The 23509-nt window shown below is 36.4% G+C and overlaps 1 protein-coding gene across 1 annotated transcript; it reads left to right on the forward strand.

Moving 5' to 3' along the window:
* The first annotated feature begins 6048 nt into the window (after positions 1-6048).
* Positions 6049-6864, forward strand: LOC113306238 (probable E3 ubiquitin-protein ligase RHY1A). The gene has a single exon (XM_026555196.1). It carries the CDS (start codon positions 6049-6051, stop codon positions 6862-6864), a length of 816 nt encoding a protein of 271 aa, XP_026410981.1.
* The last annotated feature ends 16645 nt before the right edge of the window (positions 6865-23509 follow it).

A 23509-nucleotide genomic window follows, 5' to 3' on the forward strand; every position in this document is an offset into this window, starting at 1 on the left:
CAGAAAACGTTTTAAACCACTCTATGACGTTGTTCTTCAGCAGCAGAAACGTCTTCTCTGCAACTCTTGATTTTCACCTCTGCAGCTTCACCAAGCCCTCAGCTCGGTCCCCCAAAGTCTCGACTCCCTTCTATGAACTCCCAACAACTTATATATAGCAAACAGAGCGATTTAATCTCCCCAAAACTTCTCGAAATCTCTTATTTTCTTTTCTTGGCAGTTTCTCTAAATTGTTCCACGCGTTTCTGAGCTTTTCCGATTGTCTCAAACTCTTCCTTAGATATATATGTATCTTTGGGAAGAGTTTTAGGTCTTTAGTTTCTTTAGAACTTCTAAAAATAATCTCAATAGGGTCCGTGTAAAAACACTTTCCCTGTTTAGCTCCAACTCGGTTTCTATCCCAATTCGATCCAAACAAACGACTATACCAGGCTTGTTTAGTTGAATCACGTCCAGCCCAATCAATTCTGGCGATTGAATCTCACTAAAACACCTTCGAAATCAATCCCCAACTCTGCCTGTTGCATGCACCAAATTTCCCGCCAATTTCAGTTTTTAAAACGATGAAGATGACCTCCCCCTATCCTGTGTTGGTCTCCCTTTAGCAGATGCCTGGAAATGGGTCACCCCTTAGTAATTAGGTTACCCCTTATCCAAATTGAGAGTATGTATAGTAATTTTCTCCCACGAGCGCAAAAACCACTTTTTTAGCCAATTTCGCCGCAAAAGCTTATTTCTCCAAAAATACCTACAGGGACATAAAAAGCCATAATAAATATAAAATCGAGCACTAATAATATATACAATTGATATTATATAAGACACAAAAATGTGCCTATCAATTAGGACCAACAAAAACACAAGTGCCGGCAGTGGAACGACGATCGTCAGGGTTACCAGCCCAACCAGCATCACTATATGCATAAACCATATCAGAATAGCTGTCAGAGACTTGAAAACAGGAAGATGGTCTGAAAAATAAACCCTTTCCTAACGTGCCTTTGAGATAGCGAATAATTCTCTTTACCGCAAGAAAGTGAATGTCAGCAGGAGCGTGCATAAACTGACAAACCTGATTGACAACATAAGTGATATCCGGTCTGGTCATTGTTAAATACTGCAACGCACCTACCAAACTGCGGTATAAAGTAGCATCAGGAAACAAGGTACCATCATGAGCTGACATTTTTGCACCCACGGCAATTGGAGTAGAAACTGGCTTCGCAGTCAATAAATCAACACGCTAAAGAATATCAAGAGTATATGGTGTTTGAGACAGATGAAAACCAGCAGAAGACATGTGTGCCTCAATACCAAGAAAAAGATGTTGATCACCCAAATCTGTCATAGAAAATTGTTGCTTGAGAGCCACTAACAGTTGAGAAAAATAATGAGAATCAGACCCTGTAACAATTATATCATCCACATATAAAAGAAGTAGCAGAACACCAGTGGAAGACTTTCGAACGAACAGAGAAGCATCTGACTTGGAAGTAACAAATCCCAATTCAGAGAGATAAGAAGTGAACCTTTGAAACCAAGCCCTAGGCGCTTGTTTTAGCCCATATATGGCTTTATTCAACTTGCAAACATGATTGGGATATCTTTTGTCAACAAATCCCGGAGGCTGAGACATGTAGACTTCTTGATCCAAGAAACCATGCAAAAATGCATTTTTAACGTCTAACTGACGAATTGGCCAAGAACAGGAGATAGCAGACCAAACGAATAGTAACATGCTTAATAACGGGCGTAAAAGTTTCATCATAATCAATACCAAACTGTTGAGTATACTCCTTTGCAACCAAACGAGACTTGCGGCGATCAATCGTACCATCTGATTTGCGCTTAATCCGATAGAACCATTTGCAGCCGATAACATTCATATGAGGTTGTCGTGGAACATATGACCAGGTGTCATTAATTTGGAGAGCATGATGTTCATTTCTCATAGAATCCAGCCACTCTGGAATTTTGCTAGCCTCATTGTAAGATTTAGGTTCAATAAGAGATTCTTGCATCTCAGAAAGAAAACATGAAGCAATAGGATGCTTGGTAACAGCAAGTAAATTCATTTTAACTATAGGTTTACGGATGCCATCACGTAAACGAGTAATCATAGGATGTTGAGCAAGACCCTGTGGAGAAGGAGGAGGAGCAATGGAATCATCCTGCTAAGAAGAAACTAGAGACGAATACGCAGTAGAACTCGCTGCTGGAGAAACTGGAGATTGAGGTGGTGAGAAAGAATTATTACTAGAGGATAAGGAAGTATTAGAAGAGTGCGAAAAAGAATTCGATGGAGCTGGTGGGACATGAGTAGGAGAAGGAGGTAAAACAGATGGTGTGACAAGAGGTAAAACAAACCAGGTCGGTAAAAGAGATTGTGGTTCAGGAGAAACACCAGGATTGGTGATAGAGAAAGGAAAAAAGGACTCATCAAAGAGAACATTCCGAGAGATATACAGACATTTATTGCTCAAATAAAAACATTTATATCCCTTGTGTTGGTCAGAGTAACCAATGAAAACACATGGTTTTGTTTTGTACTCCAATTTGTGTTTGTTGTACGGAACTAAACGAGGGTAGCATAAGCAACCAAAAACACGAAGAAAGTTGTAGTCAGGCTGCTGATTATACAACTTAAAATATGGCGAATAACCACCTAGAACAGATGAAGGAATTCGATTAATGAGGTAAACCGTTGTGGAAAACACCTCTGGCCAATAAGACTTAGGCATGTTGCTTTGATGAAGAAGAGCCAAGCCTGTTTCAACTATGTGACGAATCTTGCGCACAGATAAACCATTTTGTTGTGGAGTGTGAGGGCAAGAAAACTGATGTAAAACACCTTGTGTAGCGAAAAAATCACGCAAAGAATGAGAAATATATTCTCCACCACCATCACTCTGAAAAATTTTCAGAGTTGTTGAAAAACGATTCTCAGTTTGAGCTTTAAAGTGCTTAACACTGTTAAAAACTTGATTTTTATTATGCAAAAAATATATCCAGGTAAATCTGGAAAAATCATCCACAATAAGAAGAAAATATCGAAACCCATAATTCGAAATAACTGGAGAAGGCCCCCATAAATCACTATGAACCTTAAAGAGTACACGATCACTCACTGAAATGGATAAATAAAACGGTAACCTATGATGCTTAGAACAAGCACAACTATTACATAAAGTGTGCCGAATTATTGAAGGTATTGAAACTAACTTCTGAGAAGCTAATCTGGAGAGACTTCGATTATGCAGATGTCCAAGACGCATATGCCATTACTGAGAGGTGGAAAGAGTTGCAACATGACTATGAGCAGCAACTGAAGGTGAAGATGTGGAAGAAGTGGTAGGACGAATGGAGTACAGACCACCATTACTGGGTCTGCTGAGTAGAAGTTTCCCCGTTTGTCGATCCTTAACAGAAAAACCGAATTGATCAAAACACACAGAAACATTATAATCTCGAGTTAATTGAGAGAAGGAAATAAGATTCTTTGCAATTAACGACACATGAAAAAATCGATTTAAAGATATGGAACTATGTGGTGTTGTGATCAAAGCATTGCCAGTAGAAGTTATGGGCAGAAGGTTACCATTACCAACCATAATATGATTGGAACCAGAGTAGGCAGTCGGTGCAGTAAGCAGGTTGGGATCAGCCGTCATGTGATTTGTAGCCCCTGTATCTGCATACCAATGTTGATCAAATGGTGTATCTTGAAGTTGCATAGCAACGAATGACTGAGGAAGATCACGAGCTTGAAACGCATGATTGAATCTATTTGCACAGGTTAATGCAGTATGCGCTTTGGAGTTGCAAATCTGGCACGGTTGTTTGCTTCCTGAGAGTTGTGAAGGAGGAGCACCAAGTATGGATTGCTGCTGTGGAGATGGAAAACCAAACGAATAGGGTGGAGGTGCAAAGTAACCACCACGTCCACGGCCACCAGCACCACGACCACCACCACGATAACCACGGCCATTGTTGCCACCATGGCCACCTCTGTAAGAGTTGTAACCACCACGACTAGGATTGTTAGAGAAACGAGAGGGGGGGAAATTTGTGGAAGAAGAAGATGAAAAGTGGAACCGTAGAAGGCAGTGGAAGGAGTGGAGTCCGGTGTAGGTTGATTGTATTGGGTAAGACGAATCTCATGATTGAGAAGAAAAGGTTTTAGCTCAGAGAAGGTTGTAAGAGTAGAACGAGTTTCTATGGCAGTTGAAAAAGCTTGATAATCAGGTCCTAGACCTCTAAGGGTATTGAGAACAATTTCAACATCACTTAAGGGAGATGAGGAAGTTAAGAGAGAGTCTCTAATGGAAGTGATTTTTGCAAGGTATGCAGATATGGAAAGATTGTTTCTTTGAAGTGTTTGTAGATGATGACGCAATTGAAGAGAACGAGCAGCAGTTGGAGCTGCATAGGTATTGGCTAAGTATTTCCATAGTTCACGAGCATAGGTAAAATCAGGAATATCAGCGAAAACTGACTGAGTTAGGGTTGCTCGGGGCCAGCTAAGAAAATATTTATCAATTTGAAACCATGGGAGATATTTAGGGTATGGAAGAGGATTTTCAGTAGATGAACCGGGTAGGAAAGGAGTTGGAGATGCAACATCAGAATCTACATGACTGTAGAGATCATGAGAACGTAGAATTGGAACTACTTGACGACGCCATTGGATGTAATTGGTTTCATCAAGTTTGAAGGAGATGTAGGAAGGTTTAAACTTGAGAGAAGAAGAGGTTGTAGATACAGAAGTTGAGACAGTAGAGGCTTGGTAGACATGGCTGCTAGGGTTGTGTTTAGAGAAAAATGAAAAAAAGGAAAGACAGCCCTAATGGCTCTATACCATGAAAGGTTTTGATCACTCTTAACCCTAAACAGGGTTCGAGACATATATTTATATTAATCAAGAAGATAGACAGTTGCCCTTTAGACAAGTTAACAATGAGTTACACTAAGATACAATGCGGTCTATAGATAACATAATGATCCTAAGTTACACCAACTATATTATGTGTTAACAATAATAAGTTATGGCGAAGACATGGACATGCCAAGTGATGGAGAAAACGGAGAAATGATAAGTGACGGCGAAAATATTGACATGCCAAGTGACGGAGAAATAATAAGTGATGATGAATTTACAAGTGACAAAAAGTTGAAAATCAAAAAGTTGGTGCATCATGGTCAGCAATCGATGGATTAAAACGAGAGAGTTATTCTTGTGATGATCATACAAAGAACAATGCTGAAACTAATACTTGTATTATTTGTATGGACAAGTTTGAAGCTGGAACGCTGGTTACATACATGCCGTGCTCACATATCTTTCATGAAGTCTGTCTTGCCCCTTGGCTGCAGGAAAACTATTCTTGTCCACTATGTCGCTTAGAGATTCAAAGTTGTTGTTCGTCACATCAATCTGATGTCTAAGTTTTCAGTTTCTATTCATAAGTTGTAGTTAAATTTGGAGTCATAATAAGATTCTTATGGAAACTATTGCTTTTTTTGTTTTTGTTTTTTATAACACTCACAAAATCATGATAAAGATTATGATTTATTTGTGCTATGATGAAAATTATTTTTACCGTCTCTCATTATACAAAGATTTCGGCAACCGTGAAATTGCTTATCGAAGGCTCTAACTCCAGTGAGCTTCTTTTCTTTCTTTCATTTTCCATGGAACATTGTTGTGCTCAACTCTGAACAATTGCACTCAAACTAACTAACAAAATATCCAGAAACATGTTTCGTGGGCCTAATAAGGTAATATTTGAATAGGCACATTGATAAGTTGCCTAATTTTTGCTTCCCTTTTTGTGATTTCTATTTCCTTGCACATCTCCTCAAAACTCTAGTTTCCAAATTTCGAACTACAAACTCTGATTTCCAAATTGCGAACTACAAACTCTGATTTCCAAATTGAGAACTACGAACTCTTATAAATATGTACAGAAGTCTCTTAACCGGACACATACAAAAATATTTTATCATACAACTTCATCTCCCTTCTCTCCTCTGGTATTCTGATTAATCATGGCGGAAAGGAATTTTAGGCCTGTCAGTGTCAACATACAGTGTCGAGAAGAACGGAACCCACCTGCAGAACTAAAACTTGATAACGGCCTTATTCAAATCAATGTTAAGCGTTTCCCTGATAACTCGGAACTATCCATCCAAGAAGAATCGAAAATCGGAAATTTGAGTTTGTTTTGTGACAATATGAGCCTAATATGGCGTATGTTTGATAAGTTGCAAGTTAATGGAGACTGTTCAGAAGACGCGCGTAAGTCGATTTCGAAGTATGTTGCTGATACTGCTAAAAGAGTTATCGGAGGTAGTGCAGATATGAAGCGATTTTTTGTTTATGTACATCTGGAAGTTGTTACTATTGAGGATAATAATGATGATGGGGATGAAAGATTAAGTGACGACAAAGATACGGATATGGAAAGTGAAGAAGAATATACAAGTGATGAAGAATTTACAAGTGGCAATAATGATATGAACACGGTTGTGGAGTTGTCGCTAGATGGGTATGAAAATAAAAAGGTTGGTGCCTCAAGGTCTGCTATTGAAGGATTGAAACGAGAAAGATATTCTTATGGAAGTGGTGGAGATAATCCTGCGAAGAACAGTTCTGATGCTAATGCTTGTGTTATTTGTATGGAAAAGTTTGAAGCTGGAACAGTGGTCAGATACATGCCGTGCTCACATATCTTTCATGAAGTTTGTCTTGTCCCTTGGCTTCAGGAGAACAATTCTTGTCCGCTTTGTCGCTTAGAGATTCAAAGTTGTTCTCACATCAATCTGCTGTTTAAGTTTTCAGTTTCCGCTGCTCATAAGTTGTAACTATTGTTTGAAGATTGTATTGATTATTCTGTGAATGAATGAAATATTATTCTTGTGGAAACTGTTGCTTCTTTTCTTTTTTTTTAACACCATGTACTTGCAAATTCATGAACAAGATTCTATTTGAATGACTTATTTGTGCTCTGCAAGTCCGGGCATGGAATAAAAAACGAGTGTTATCAAGAGCCGCGAAAGGTTGTATGATTCCAGCTAAAAGGTTCTAGTATGATAGAAAATATTGCTAGAATTTCTTGTTAATTGGAAGATTTTGGCCACCACAAAATTGTTTATCGATGGCTCCAGAGTTTCGCCAACACCGACACAGTGAGCTTTTTTTTTGATCAGTCAGTGTTGGAGAAATCACCATCTATTTGAATTTGTTAACATCATCATCAAACACCAGGATTGGGATTGCATTCCCACAGATACGTTTCTAATCCTACAGGACTGAGTTTATTAAGAAAAAAATTTTCCTACAGGACTGTAAACTCACTTGCTTCCAAGGAAATTGTATGAAGGCGAACACCAAGCTTAATTCCAAGGAAATTGTATGAGCAACAAAAGCCCTCGAGGAGTAGTCTATGTCGATCTTCCTTGAAGTTGTTCTAGATTTTCATCACCGAATCATTTAGTAACTCGTGAAATTGCATGAGCTAAGAGCCTGCCACTTGAAGCTGACAATCCAACAATCCAAAACTGCCATGAAATGTTGTTGTACTCAATCTGAACCATTGCACTCACTCAAGCAAAAAATACAGAACCTTGTTAAGTTCAAGTAAGAAGAGGTTCTTGCATACACTCCAGTCGAACAAAACACACTTTTCAAATAAACACCGGACACATGAAAAATAAAACCTTTCATTGCATAATTCCTTAAACTGACACAAACAAATACGATGTTATATTATAAAGTTCAATTTCCCTGAAACTAAGTCTCGATTTCAATTCAACCAACCTAGAACCTTATGTTGGAACCTGCATCATGAATTCACGTTATACCTTTCATTCACACTTAACTCCGACTGATGAACAATGGATAAATGGAATAGGGAGGCAATGGAAAAACCACCATCAAGGCCAAAAGCAAGGCAGAATTTCTGCTGCGCACACTTTATAAAGGATACATAAATATTATCGAAGGTTGTAACTAAGTACAGTAACTTAGTGATGGAGAGCAACAGAATAACTCAGAATAATCACTTTGTTTAGTAATCAGTTAAAAACATGTATCGCGATTAACTTACCACAAGAGCTAATCACAAAACGTTTACTAATATCATCACAAAAAAATGTCTAATGAATTTAAACCCTAACTAAATTGTGTATGTGAGAACTGTGTTTATGTGCTGACCTACTTTATCAACAATGATTTCAAACCCATATGAAATTTAAACATGTTTCTTCTATTAGAAAAATCTACAAACAACTTAAGTTCACAAATCCCCAACTAAAATTCACCAACCATAGAAAGAAAATGTATGTATAAAATTTTTGAATCATGTGCTAACCTTGCTGGCTCAGAATGCAATTTAGAGTTGAACGAAGTTTGTTACGTTATCAGGAGTGTCGTCGTCGGCATAGCCATCTCCGGTGGAATAAAGAAAGAAGAAACGGTGGGGAATTTCGAGTACTTGCGTTAAAGTCAGATGGTACTTTGTATAAGCGGCCGACTTCTATTCCCACTTGACCCCGCTCTATTTTGTTTGGAAGAGTACTTGTAGCTGTCAATCGCACTTAACGAAACGAATAGTGGCTCAGTCGCTATCGTTATATTTAAAATTAACGGATATCCGTTAAGTTTCGATGGAAATCTGAAATTCAATTTCGATTCCGCTGCATTGGATTTATCGGACATCAAATAATTTTCCGATAAAATCCGGTATGTCACAGAACACACAGAACAGACACAAGTTATAAATCCTGCCACATAAAACAAGTTCTAAATCCAAGAAAATTAGTTCTAAATCCATGCCACACAAAATAAAAACATATAGATGTTCCAAATGGACCAAATTACATGTTTAGATGTTCTAGCAAAAGAAAAAATCATGTTCTTGCAAAAGAAAAGACAAAGAAACTCCATCTCCATGTGTTGCAGCCTGTAGTGCAACTGCCAACTGCAAATGCATTCTTCCTTAGTCCTTCCTGAATCCTTACTTCTTACTCCTTAGTCCTTAACTTCTGCATTTTCAAAGGAAAATCAAAAGTGTTAGTTAAGCTGGTAATGGAAGTGCAATAAACATAAAAGCAAATGAAAGATTAAGATGAAAAGAAAGTTACCAGTAATACAACTATCAGTGTCACTGAGACTGAGATCTGGCAGCCAATCACCCAAGCAAAGCAATGCTTGAACAAGTTCTGGAGCTAATGAAATCTTGTGAGATGTGAGAACCCTACCACCAACACTAAACACTGATTCTGATGCTACACTTGTTACTGGAACAACCAATACATCTCTTGCAATCCTTGAGAGAGTTGGGGTACTTAGGAGCATGATTCTCCCACCATCTTAAGATATCAAACCTCACTTTTCAGTGGATGTACCTTTAGGAAGAACTGGTTCTGCTAAGTATGTCTCCAACTCTGACTTCTGAACCTCAAACACATTGTTTTCCATCATAAAATCATCATAACCAAATTCATTTGATGTTGTTGTAGTTGCAGAGATCTCAATTCCAGCTGAATTCATTCGACTATCAAAATACTGGAGTTGTAGTGTTGGTTTCATAAGTACAGTAAAGAGCATTGAGTGAAAGCTGAAATTTGTTATAGTGACTTTGATAGTTTTGCACAACATGTACTCTCTTCAAAACAAACTCCACTCATCTAGCCTTATACCTAGGATCTAAAACAACTCCAATGTCCATCAAAGTATTACTTTCTTTCCAATAGTTGTCAAATCTTGACCTCATATTCTTGTCCATGTCTCTGATATACTCATGCTCACTTAATTCCCAGGCCTTAATGCATTTATTAACATCTTGCACCCCATTATAATACAAATTTGTTGTGGGATACTTAATCCCAGCAAATTTGGTTGAAATCACATCAAATAATTCCAAACATTCACATATATGTATTCCTTGTTACCACTGTTGAGGAGTTGGTAGTATGTTGAATTCATTATCCAAAAAGCCGACTTAGCTCAGTGGTACATCGGGTGACTTTTAATCCCATGGTCAAGGGTTCGATGCCCAATTCACATGATGAAATTTTGCCGGTGTCATTGTAGTACAATGGTAAAGTTACTGGGTGATGATACCAGTGACCTGAGTTCGAAACTCGCCAGCACCAAATTCTTTACTGATCAAAAAAAAAATCAGCTAGCCTAAAAAAAGTTTGTCTCGGAGAAATTGCATCCTTAAACATATTAAAGGTGGAGTTTCACCTGGTATCCACATCTAAACCAACAGACCTTGAAGCTGGAAGCTTAACTTGCGCAATAACACATTCAAATTTCTCTTTTATAGTCTGAATTGACTTAACATATTTCACACACTCTCTAATTGCATCTATAAATGAAGCAACTACTCTCATTCCACACAACACAATCAAGTGAAATACATGATTACTACACCTCATTTGGAACAAATCCCCACTAAGAACTAGACAATCTATCAATCCATGACTTCATATTTGCCATCATAACATCATTGGATCTAGCATTGTCAGCAGCTACAACAAAAAGTTTATTATCTATGTTCCAATCTAGAGCTACTGATTTCACTACAGATGCTAGAACTTCTCCAGTATGTGGTGATGACACTAAAATGTATGCTAATGTTTTCTTAATCAGTTTCCACTCATCATCTATGCAATGCATTGTCACACAAGAATAACCATCTTTTGTATGCTTACATGTCCACATATTTGTTGTTAAACTACATTTAGATATAATTGTGTCAAATTGTTCTTGTAATTGCAGTTTGAACTCAGCTGTTAGTTTCATGATATCATCCCTAAATGTATTCCTAGTGTAAAGCTTAGCAGCAAGATTCAGAGACTTAACAAACTCTCTAAAATATGGATGCTCAACTATAGTGATTGGATAACCATGGTTAGCAATCATCTTGGAAACAAGTATTATAGTAGCATTTGCACCATACTTCCAATTAGCTAACTTAGTCTGTGCATTACCTGTTTTGGTTGAAGTAATCTTTCTTTATCCACGCTTATTCTCAGGCTTTTCTCTGCAGGTAGCTGCGTGGTGATGCAAGCGGCTGGTTCCTTGGATACTTGGTGCTTCAAATCTCCTCTTACAATGTTTGCATTCAGCTATAAGTATCCCAACCTCCTTCCCTTTTACTTTCTTCTTTCCAACTGACCTTTCAAAATCAATCCATACATCAGACCTTACTGCATGTAGTTTTTCTTTTATTCAGTTATAATTGGATCTTCATCTACTTTTATTTCTGCTTCTTCTCTGGGACGAATCGCAGGTGTAACAGCAGAAGGTGTTGAATTAATTCCTAAACCTTGAACTTCTGGTAATTGTGATGCAACTGAAAGTGAGAGATTGTTTGAGGAACTAACATGGTTTGATGCTCTTTCGCTTTGGGACATGATTAATTTCACAAATCTGTAACTGAGATGCCCTAATTTCAAACACCCTAAATTGAGATTTTACGATTGAAATTAAACTCAAAAAAAAAATAGAAGAAGAAAACCCTAGTTTTCTAATCAGTAAGTACACATGATTTATATAGAAGAAGATGATTTTGCACGAATTGAAAGGAAAGAGACGAGGAGGTGAGTTTTTCTTCTCTCTTTTTCTCTCTTTTGTGTCTACTGAACTGAAGGATATATACCTAGGTACAGGAATTTACACGTGCAGTACACATGTTACCGGATAACGGATATAAGGCTAACAGAAACTCCCTTAACCGGTATCGTTACCTTATGAAAAAAATATTCAATATGTTATCGGATCTGGATACCCGATTAACGATATGTCAGATGTTAACCTAACGGATTCCGGATATTCGGAAATGGATAGCAGTTAGCAGATATCCATTGACAGGCCTAAGTATTTATAATGTTTGGACCCTCTCACTTTCTTTGAAAAATCAATTAACCCCCAAAATTACTTTGGAAACTAATTTTCACTTTTTTTATAGAATTTTTTTATGAAACCTTACTGGTAAGATCATGTACCAGACTGTGTTACTTGATGTACAATGTATATATCTGAATTAGTAGAATTTATTGCAACGACCGAAGTTGTGTTACTATTTTGACATCAGTGACCTAAATTTCTAAGTCCGCCACTATATCAAGTTGATTTTATGATTGTGTTCTCAAATGTACGCGGTGGTGATTGTGCAATGGAGGGTTATACTGGTTATTCAGGGGGATGAAAGGAGACGAGTGCAAGTGGGGTCGACATACCCACTTATTTTTGGAATTTAATTAGATAAGCATGTAATTTTGCAACTTATGGTACCCGTAGGTGGGGGCATATATATCACCATCATTTTATAAATTTGTTATATGGGTCAAATTCCTAAAGGTTTAGAGAAGTTAAGACTCGGTAATACTATTTTACTATATCAAAAGTATCATCAGAAAAAAATTCACTACAATATACCAAGACGAAGAATTGGAGATAAAGTTTGTGTCTTGTGACATTTTGATCGATGATGAAAGAATGATTATGTATATGATAAGAGTTTATACGACTAATTTGAGCTTTCGTACCATTATCGTCCGAGCACGCATGCATTGCTATCTCAAGCATGTTTGTCAATGTTAGTGATCAAAACTATAAGTCTTGATTTCTAGTCTACTTATAGCTAGTTAAGTCTCGAACTAGGATAGAAAGTTTAATTGAGCTCAAGACTCCATGGCGATCACCATACAAAGACGAAAAACTACTCAAGCAACTGGTGGAAGTTAACTTCATCGACTAAAAGTTATTTGGAGACTTGAAATAATCTATCACTCAAAAGTCTATCTCCTAGTCCGCGTACTATCGGAGGTTCTCATCCCGAGAATTTATGCTGGAGTTTGTGAATTGAAAACAAACTTATTCCGGGTACTTAAGTCCGCATACCAGTCCGCGTACTTGAGTGGGTTATTTTCTAAAAACGATTATTCGTGAACTTAAACTCATATTAACTAAGGAGTGCAAGTTTACAAAAACCGTGGCTATAAAGTTCATGAATCGATTCGAGTGAATCAAATCATTTTTGCTTCGATTGTGTCTTGTATACTTCTATAAGATCTAAGAAATTGAACAACTCTCTAACTAGTTCATTTGAATCATTTGAACTAGTTATGGTAAAGAAGAATATGGTTGATAAGAAAGTGCTCATGTGGATAACCATTTGGTTAACTACTGTTAAACCAACAAATGTAAATGTTTGGGTACGGTTACACAAACCTAAATGAACGTGCATTGCATTTGTGTGTAACAAGCTAAGTTTCGATCTAACGGTTGAAAGATATTATCTTGAATCTAATCAGGTTTTCATCTAACGGTGAATATTGAATGCTTTGTTAGTAAGCTAACATTGACTGCAAACCCTGATTTGAAAGACTATATAAGGGAGAACTCTAGCAACTTGGAAACCTAATCCCCACACCTCCCGTGTGATACTAGTTGTACTAGCTAGAGTCGATTCTCCTTTAACCTTAGGTTTCTACCGAGACCCTGTAGGTTAACGACTTGAAGACTCCATGGGATTGTGAAGCCAGACCGGTACTATTTTTCTTGTAGTTGTGTGATCCGATATTGTTGTTTCTATCGTACTAAGTAAAATTGTAAGATTGTCTTGAGATTGATTTCTCCGATAGGCAAGATATAAAAGAAGTCACCAACATCTTTGTCTCATCATTTGTGATTCCACAATATCTTCTTTCGCTAGTCGATTAAGATTATTGTGAGGTGATTGATAATACTGATCTTTTCTTCGTGAATATAACTCTGGTTTATCAATTGGTTCTTGTTCACCTTGATTTATCAAAAGACGGAACAAAAACTCCTAGGTATATCTGTGGGAGACAGATTAATCTATTACCGTAGACTTTTTTGTGTGATACAGATTTGTTTATTAAAGTCTTCGACTTTGGGTCGTAGCAACTATTAGTTGCGGGTGAGATCATCTAAGGGAATCAAGTGCATAGTATCCTGCTGGGATCAGAGACGTAAGGAGCGCAACTTACCTTAGATCAGTGTGAGATTGATTTGGGTTCAACTACAGTCCAGAACGAAGTTAGTTTGTAGTAGGCTAGTGTCTGTAGCGGCTTAATACAGTGTGTGTTCAATGTGGACTAGGTCCCGGGGTTTTTCTGCAGTTGCGGTTTCCTCGTTAACAAAACTTCTGGTGTCTGTGTTATTTCTTTTCCGTATTATATCTTGTTATATAATTGAAATGTCACAGGTTGTGCGTTAAATCAGTCAATTGGGAAATCCAACCTTTGGTTGTTGATTGAAATTGATTGATACTTGAACATTGGTCTTTGGTACCGTTGAATTGATTTTTATTGTATTCAATTAGACTCGCAGATTTCTATTTGCTTGAGTAAGTATTGAATAGAGAAAGAGAGATATAACTCTTTGATATACTTTTATTAAGATTGAGTCTGACTGTCTAGTTGATTCTCTTAAAAGTATATTGGAGTTGGTCCATACAGATTGCTAAGTGAAATATTGGGTGTGGTTGTTAGACCCCCGCTTTTTCAATTGGTATCAGAGTAGGAAAACACGTTTAAAGGCCTTACAAGTATGTGTTTGTAGCGATCTGACTCTATGGACATGAATTCTATCTCCGTAAACGTACCACCAGTCTTCGATGGCTCAGACTACCTATGGTGGAAAATTTCTATGCGTGCTTTTCTTCAAGCTCGTGATTTTCAAACATGGGTATGTGTTTTTTAATGGCTATGATCCTCCGGTTAATACATAAGGATATGTATCTATACCTAAGGATATTGGTAGATATAGTCCATAAGAAATCCTTGCTGCAAAGCAAAATTCCGACGGCTTAAATGTTATCATACATGCCATTATCCCAGATCTTCAGCACCATGTGACTACGTGCACTAAGTCTAAAGAAGCCTGGGATATCTTAGAAACCGTATTTGAAGGAAATACCAATGAGAAATAAGCTAGGCTTCAAAACCTAAATTCTGATTGGGAAAACCTTCGTATGGCAGATGAAGAAACATTTGATGAGTTTAATCACAAAGTGTCTGAAATTGTTAATGCATCTTTTGCATTGGGTAAGACCATTCCTGAAAAGGACGTTGTGACGAAAATCTCAGATCGTTGCCATCTAGATACGATTCTAAGAAGCATGCCATCATTGAAGGAAATAATCTCGCAACGCTGTCCAGAAATACTCTGGTTGGGAAGCTAAATATCTTTTATCATGAGCATATGTCCAAGTCCAGTAAGGATGTTGCTTTCAAAGCACTAAAGAACACTAAATTACTTGACAAAAGTAAAAGTGTTTACATCTCTGAAGATGATCTTTCTAAGGCTGATTTATCAGATGAAGATCTTTACAAGTCAGTCTCGTTGATCACAAGACATTTTAGGGATCTTCTTTTGAAGATAAGTAAACGGTTCTCCAGAGATAAATCCAAGTCATCAGATGAACCACATAATCTTGTTCCTCCTAAAAATAGGGATAATGATGAAACTGATGACGAGGATATGCCTCAGTGCTTTAAGTGTAAAGGCTTTGGTCATTTTGCTAATGGTGTCCAAATCCAAAGAAATAAACTGAGAACAAAGGTCTTGTTGCAACTCTTGCTGAAATGTCTGACAACTATGATTCTAATGAAGACGATAAATCAAGTGTTGTACTTCTTTGTGAAAATATTTATTTTGATAATTGTAGCAATACATACATCAATCTTGATATTCTTTCAGAATAAGACTCAACCAATATGGAAGATGAAGCTGACCTTTCTATTGGAAACTCTGTGAATAATGTTTCAGGTTCAACTATGTGTCTAGCAGCTTGCACATCTCAGATGCCTGAGTTGTATTCAAGGTTGACGTGCTCATATTGTTAACTCAAAGGTGATGAACTACCAAAGTGTTACAAGTACAAACACAAATTGAGACATGTCAACAAACTTCAACGAAGAGCAAATCGATTAGAAAGAAATCTTAAACTTGCTCAAAATACCTCTGAGGTATGTAAGATTTTATCTTCGTCTAAGAAGTTAGTTTCCAAGGATAAAATAAGACATTAGAGAAGAAAGTATGGTTCAATCGTTTTGATAGACATAGGTCTATGGATTCCTCTCAAGAATAACATGGTGGACAAATTATTGTTCACCGCAACACAACTTGATTGTGTTGAATTGTATATCTTGTCTCATGTGCCTGATCAAAAGAGACAAGGTTGTGCACCTCTCAGGCTTTAGGAAAAGTTTTTTTCTTCGTTTTTTAGTTTTGTTTTGATACAAAATTGGAATTTCATGTCTATCAATAAAGGAGGGTTATTCTAGACAATTCTACTCTCTCTAGGGTTCAGAATTATGCGTGCACGAACCTATTAAAGGTTGCGTAACCCTACATTCCTTTTTCCTTCCCTGAAACTTCTTTTATCTTAAGACTACTTGTTGAGTTGAATTGTGATTTCCTCTCACAAACCCATACGCTTATGGATACTCCAAGTATTATGTCTTCTGATGGAAAAGATGTTAATATGATTTTCAAGCCATCAATCATGAAGAAAAAAGAGAAATCTTTGTTGCCTCCAACTTTGAAAATGAAAAGAAGGAATGTGAGGAAGCCAAGAGTTGTTCCTTAAAATTCTCAGAAGTTTTCTGATGTTCTTAAAGTATTGAAGGAGACACGAAAGGAGATTCAACAGATTAAGGCTGTTGTGGTCAAGAATCTTGAGATTCAGAAGGCTTTGGTTCGACATCAGGTAAGAAGGTTTATTTATATTAACTCCTATATTCATGAACCTTATGTCCCAATGGTTGTTGACGACAAGGATTTCGGGGACGGTAAAAAATTCTTCAAAGGTATTAATGTCTAGTAAATCTTCTTATGAGAATTTTATTCTTTTAGGAAGAATAATTAGAGTTTGGAATAGCAATTATTGTGATTACACATAGCTATGTCCAACATTTTTCATCTTCATGTTTTTAGATTTATTTGCTTAAATTCTAAAAAGTTGTTTGGAAGATGATTTTTGCAGTATTAAATCTTTATGGTTTTGTATATTGCAAATTTATTATGGAATATGTGTGTTTGCGTATGTGAACTATGATTGTACCATATCTTGTCAAAAGTTAAGTCTTTCGTATGTCGATATGCATGTATTGATAAAAGAATGAATGAACTTTTGACATTACAAAAGTTTAAGCCTATCATGTCATTATGCAAGTATTGATGGAAGATAGGATGAACTTTTTTTTACAAGGATTATGTCTATTATATGTCATTGTGCAAACACTGATGGAAAATAGAATGAATCCTTGTCTATTCTGCAGTATTGATCTTCCATGATCCATATTTTATGTATATCCTGTGCGGCTCCGTAAGTTCTCTTATGTTAAGCATTTCCGATTAAATCAATCATGGTTTTTCTTGTGGTTAATTTAATTGAGTATGTTTGGATTCAAATTCATATTCGTATGTGATTTGTTATGTCCAAAGACATCCTTATTTTCTTATGAAAGTAAGGTCGCTCTTGTTGTTCTTTCAGGGATGACATTTTATGGGGGAGAGTTCTTAATTGAACTTGTGCTTAATTTCCAAATCTTTGTGGGGAGTGCGGCTGTGGAATATTATAGGGGTTATTTTGTATCTTTATAAACTCCTTGATGAATGCATTTAGCTTCGGCTATATGATGGCATCTAAAAAGTTGATATGTGCTTTCTTTTGGTCATGAAATGTCTCTATGGAAATTTCATTAGGATCCCACTAGTTTTCGTACCTTTGCCAATTTTATTGACAAAATGTGTAGTTCACACTACAAATACATATGGTTTTTGGATCATTATGTAAGGGGGAGTGGTTTCCATGTGAGATGGAGTATTGACTAAGGGAGAGTGATACATATCACCATAGTATTGTTGTCGAAGTTGTGATACAATTGAACTTTGATGTTGTGTAATAATACTATGACACTGTATAACAATGATTGATAATTCTTGTTTTCTCATTGTTATGACTACGGATTTTCAACAACGGTGATACTAAACTTACGACCTTTGGGATCATTGGAGTACTTGGAAGTGACGAAGATTTCGAGTAATGTTGAAGAACCAAGAAGATCAGGCATGTGGAAGAGAAGCTACAAAAGTTTATTTAACTATTTTTGTATTCCATATATATTGATAGTTTTGTCACTAAAATTGACAAAGGGGGAGATTTTTAGAGCACTTCTCAGTCGAACTCGCATGCGTTGTTATCTCAAGCATGTTTGTCAATGTTAGTGATCAAAACTATAAGTCTTGATTTCTAGTATACTTATAGCTAAGTCTCGGACTAGGATAGAAAGTTTAGTTGAGATCAAGAATCCATGGTGATTATCATACAAATACGAAGAACTACTCAAGGAACTAGTGGAACTTCATCGACTAAAAGGTATGTGGAGACTTAAACTTATCTATTACTCAAAAGTCTATCTACTCTATCTCATATCTTGAGACAAAAGTCGTTCTGCTATATAGACTTTGACTATACACATTTGCTATTTCGAGCTGAGTTTATCTTGCTTATCTATTTCTCGAAATATGTGTTGGTAAGCTTTCGCTTTGGCCAAGTTCATCCTTACTAGTGACGAAAGTCATATTAAGTTTCAATTTCTTGAAAATTGCTTTGACGAAAAATAGTGTGTAAACAACAACTATATAACGTCCTCTAAGAATGTTTCAATGGTTGAAATGAGAGTTTAGATTATATAACCATTGTTGGATATAAGCATTGTGTGGTAACTCATACATGTATAAGTCCTTATTCCTTGAACCAAAGTATGTGTACTTTGCTGCTCAGGAAAACGGGAACTAGAGTTCGCGTACTGTCAGAGGTTCTCATCCCGAGAATTTCTGCTGGAGTTTGTGAATTGAAAAAAACTTATTCTGGGTAGTTAAGCCCGCGTACCAGTCCGCGTACTTGAATTGGTTATTTTCTAAAAACGATTATTCGTGAACTTAAACTTATATTAACTAAGGAATGCAAGTTTGCAAACTGTGGATTTAAAGTTCATGAATCGATTCGAGTGAATCAAATCGTTTTTTCTTCGATTGTGTCTTGTATACTTCTGTAAGATCTAAGCAATTGAACAACTCTCTAACTAGTTCATTTGAGTCATTTGAACTAATTATGGTAAAGAAGAATATGGTTGATAAGAAAGTGCTCATATGGCTAACCATTTGGTTAACTACTGTTGAATCAACTAGATGTACATGTTTGGGTACGGTTACACAAACCTAAATGAACGTGCGTTTCATTTGTGTATAACAAGCTAAGATTTGATCTAACGGTTGAAAGATATTAGCTTCAATCTAATCAGGTTTTCATCTAACGGTGAATATTGAATGCTGTCTTACTAAGCTAACATTGATTGTAGACCCTGATTTGAATGACTATATAAGGGAGAACTCTAGCAACTGGGAAACCTAATCCCCACACCTCTGCGTGGTACTAATTGTATTATCTAGAGTCGATTCTCCTTTAACCTTAGGTTTCTACCGAGACCTTGTAGGTTAACGAGTTGAAGAATTCATTGGGATTGTGAAGCCAGACCGATACTATTTTTCTTGTAGTTGTGTGATCTGATCTTGATGTTTCTACCGTACTAAGTACAATCGTAAGATTGGCTTGAGATTGATTTCTCGGATAGGAAAGATATAAAAGAAGTCACAAACATCTTCGTCTCATCGTTTGTGATTCCACAATATCTTCTTTCACTAGTCGATTAAGATTATTGTGAGGTGATTGATAATACTGAGTTGTTCTTCGAGAATATAAGTATGGTTTATCAATTGGTTCTGTTCACCTTGACTTATCAAAACACGAAACAAAAACTCGTAGGTATTTCTGTGGGAGACAGATTTATCTATTACCGTAGACTATTCTGTGTGATACAGATTTGTATATTAAAGTCTTCGACTTTTGATCGTAGCAACTCTTAGTTGTGGGTGAGATCAGCTAAGGGAATCAAGTGTGTAGTATCCTGTTGGGATCAGAGACGTAAGGAGCACAATTGTACCTGGATCAGTGTGAGATTGATTGGGTTTCAACTACAGTCCATACCTAAGTTAGTTTGTAGTTGGCTGGTGTCTGTAGCGGCTTAATACAGTGTGTGTTCAATTTGGACTAGGTCCCGAGGTTTTTCTGCATTTGAGGTTTCCTCGTTAACAAAACTTCTGGTGTCTGTGTTATTTCTTTTTCGCATTATATTTTGTTATATAATTGAAATATCACAGGTTGTGCGTTTGAATCAATCAATTAGAATATCCAACCTTTGGTTGTTGATTTACATTGATTCATACTTGAACATTGATCTTTGGTACCCTTCAAGTAATTTCTCTTGTATTCAATTAGACTCGCAGATTTCTATTTGCTTGAGTAAGAATTGAATCGAGAAAGAGAGATATAACTCTTTGATATATTTTATTAAGATTGAGTCTAGTCTCTTGAAAGTATATTGTCTAGTTGATTCTCTTGAAAGTATATTTTAGTTAGTCCATACAGATTGCTAAGCGAAATATTGGATGTGGTTGTTGTACCCCCACTTTTTCAATTGGTATCATAGCGGGCAAACACATTAAAGACCTTATAAGTTTGTGTTTGCAGCAATTTGACTCTATGGACATGAATTCTATCTCCATAAACGTACCACCAGTCTTCGACGGCTCAAACTACTTATGGTGGAAAATTGCTATGCGTGCTTTTCTTCAATCTCGTGATTTTCAAACATAGGTACGTGTTGTTAATGGCTACGACCCTCCGGTTAATACAGAAGGCAACGTATCTAATACCGAAGGATATTGGTAGATATACTCCAAAAGAAATTCTTGTTGCAAAGCAAAACTCTGACGGACTGAATGTTATCATGCCATTACCCCAGACCTTCAGAACCATGTGACTATGTGCACAAAGTATAGGAATCCTGGGATATCTTAGAAACCGTATTTGAAGGAAATACCAGTGAGAAAGAAGCTAGGATTCAAAACCTTAGTTCTGATTCGGAAAACCTTCGTATGACAGATGAAGAAACATTTGATGAGTTTGATCACAAAGTGTCTGAAATTATTAATGCATTTTTTGCATTGGGTAAGACCATTCCTGAAAAGAACATTGTGATGAAAATTCTCAGGTCGTTGCCATCTAGATATGATTCTAAGAAACATGCCATCGTTGAGGGAAATAACCTTGACACACTTTCCAAAAATTCCCTAGCTGGTAAGTTGAAAATTTTCGATCTTGAACTTGAACAAAGAGAAAAGCGTCATCTGTTTAGCAACCATGTTGCTACATATGATCGTAAGTCTCGACGTCCTAAATTGACTGATAAAAGGGATGAGAATTGCTTTAATTCGACTCTGTCACTGTTTATACAACAACTTAAGAAAACTCTTAGACAGAGTAAAAGAAAGTCTCAAAAGAAAGCTCAGTCAATCAAAAAAAAAGTTCAGAAAAACTATGTTAACAATACTTGTTTCAAGTGTTATAGAAGTGTTCATGATACTTCTAAGTGTCCTGATGCGGAGTTGAGTGAAATGATTAAAGCACGGATGGCTACTCTTGACTACTGTCCTGAGGATGAAATCTGTGATGGTTCTCTTAATCTTTTTGCTGATAATCACGTCTGTCCTCCTAACAGTCCTGATTATTCCATGATAAACAATCTTACTTCTTCAGAAATACTTCAATTAGAAAAGGAAGTCTTAATTAAAATGATTGGAAATCTGGAACGTCAACTGTCTAATTTAAAATTGGAGATGATCAGTTGTAATCGTGATTCTTACAAGAAATATCGAACCTCTTCGACTATGCCACTGAAAATTTGTCAGAAAATTCCTCCTGATTCTATATCATTCTTAAGTCACCTTGACGACAAGGATCATATTGTAAAACACAAGAATGTATCTAATCTCATGATCCTCATATATTTATCAGGATCATCTTAAAACTCGTGGCACTAAGAAACGGGAAAATTTCTTCTCTGTCAAACATTGTTTGCAGAAGAAGGAAAAGTAATCTCATACAAAACCCACAACCTTTGCAAAAGAGATTTCCAAAAGAATGCATAGTTTACGAAAATCAACAATCAAGTTTTTCAAACCTGTGCTAAAAGAAAGAAAGGATGATGTACATAACTCTTCTTTCTTAAAAAACAGACAGAAACAAGGCATAACAAATACTTCATCCCCTCGTAAAAAGTTACCCAGTTTTGTAGAGGATTGGAACAACTACAGTTTGTAATATTGTATTGATGATTTCTGTCTATCCCTCTTAGACAAAAATCATAATCTTAAAGAGGGTTGTGATGAAATATTTTTGTTGTTGTTTCAATTTATTTTAGCCTATAACTGTTTATGTTTTCAAACAGTTTCTCCTTAAGACCTTTTCTGAGGATAACCAAATTCTGTTAGGGTTTTGGTCAAAGGTCTTTTGGATATTTATCTCTTATCCTCAGCTCCTTTTAAAATGAAGTTTTTCTCCTTAGCATAAACATTTCATCTATCTCTTCTATCGTGTCCTCTTCAAGTTTTTCAAGCAAAGAAAGTGATGTTTGGATTGTTCTCTTTCCATCTAAGAAGATACGGTTTGATTCTTATGATAATGTGATGAGCCCTGACAATCATGGTTCTTCTCTGGACGGGAACATCTCTGTTTCTCATTTTGATAAGCTCTCTTTAACCATGAATCTCGTCTTGGAACAAGTTTGTGCCCTGAAAAGTGAACTTGAAGCCTCTTCCAAGAGACTCGAAGAAAAGATGTATAATTTGGAATCTAGAATTGATCTGATCGAAGATGAGCTTGATGAATACAGAGAGTATGAGAAGAGCATTCAAAGTAAGTGAAATGCTTATAGGAGTGTTATGTCTACTAAATCTTCTTCTCTGTTTTGTTTAGAAGAATAACTAGAGTTTAGAATAGCCATTATTGTGGTTACACATAGCTATGTCCAACGTTTTCATCTTCATGTTTTTAGGTTTATTTGTTTAAATTCTACAATTGTTTGGAAGATGATTTTTGCAGTATTAATCTTTATGGTTTCACATATTACAATTTGTTATGGGATATGTGTGTTTTCGTCCGTGAACTATGATTGTCCCATACCTTGTCAAAAGTTAAGTCCTTCATATGACGATATGCATGTATTGATAAACGAATGAATGAGATTTTGACATCACACAAGTTTGAAACCTATTATGTCATTATGAAAATATTGATAGAAGATAGGATGAACTTTTGTTTACAGGATTATGTCCATTGTATGTCATTGTGCAAATAGTGATGGAAAATAGAATGAATCCTTGTCTATTCCGCAGTATTGATCTTCCCTGATCCATATTTTATGTATATATTATGAGTCTCCGTAAGTTCATTTATGTTGAGCATGACCAATTAAATTGATCACACTCTTGTGGTAATTTAGTTGTGTATTCCGATTGAATTAATCATGGGTTTTCTTGTGGTTAATTTAATTGAGTATA

This window comes from Papaver somniferum, chromosome 8 (assembly GCF_003573695.1).
Source record: "Papaver somniferum cultivar HN1 chromosome 8, ASM357369v1, whole genome shotgun sequence".
NCBI classification, from domain to species: Eukaryota; Viridiplantae; Streptophyta; class Magnoliopsida; order Ranunculales; family Papaveraceae; genus Papaver; species Papaver somniferum.

Coding starts and splice junctions, on each gene's coding strand:
- LOC113306238 (XM_026555196.1), top strand. CDS start 6,049: ATGGCGGAAAGGAATTTTAGGCCTGTCAGTGTCAACATACAGTGTCGA.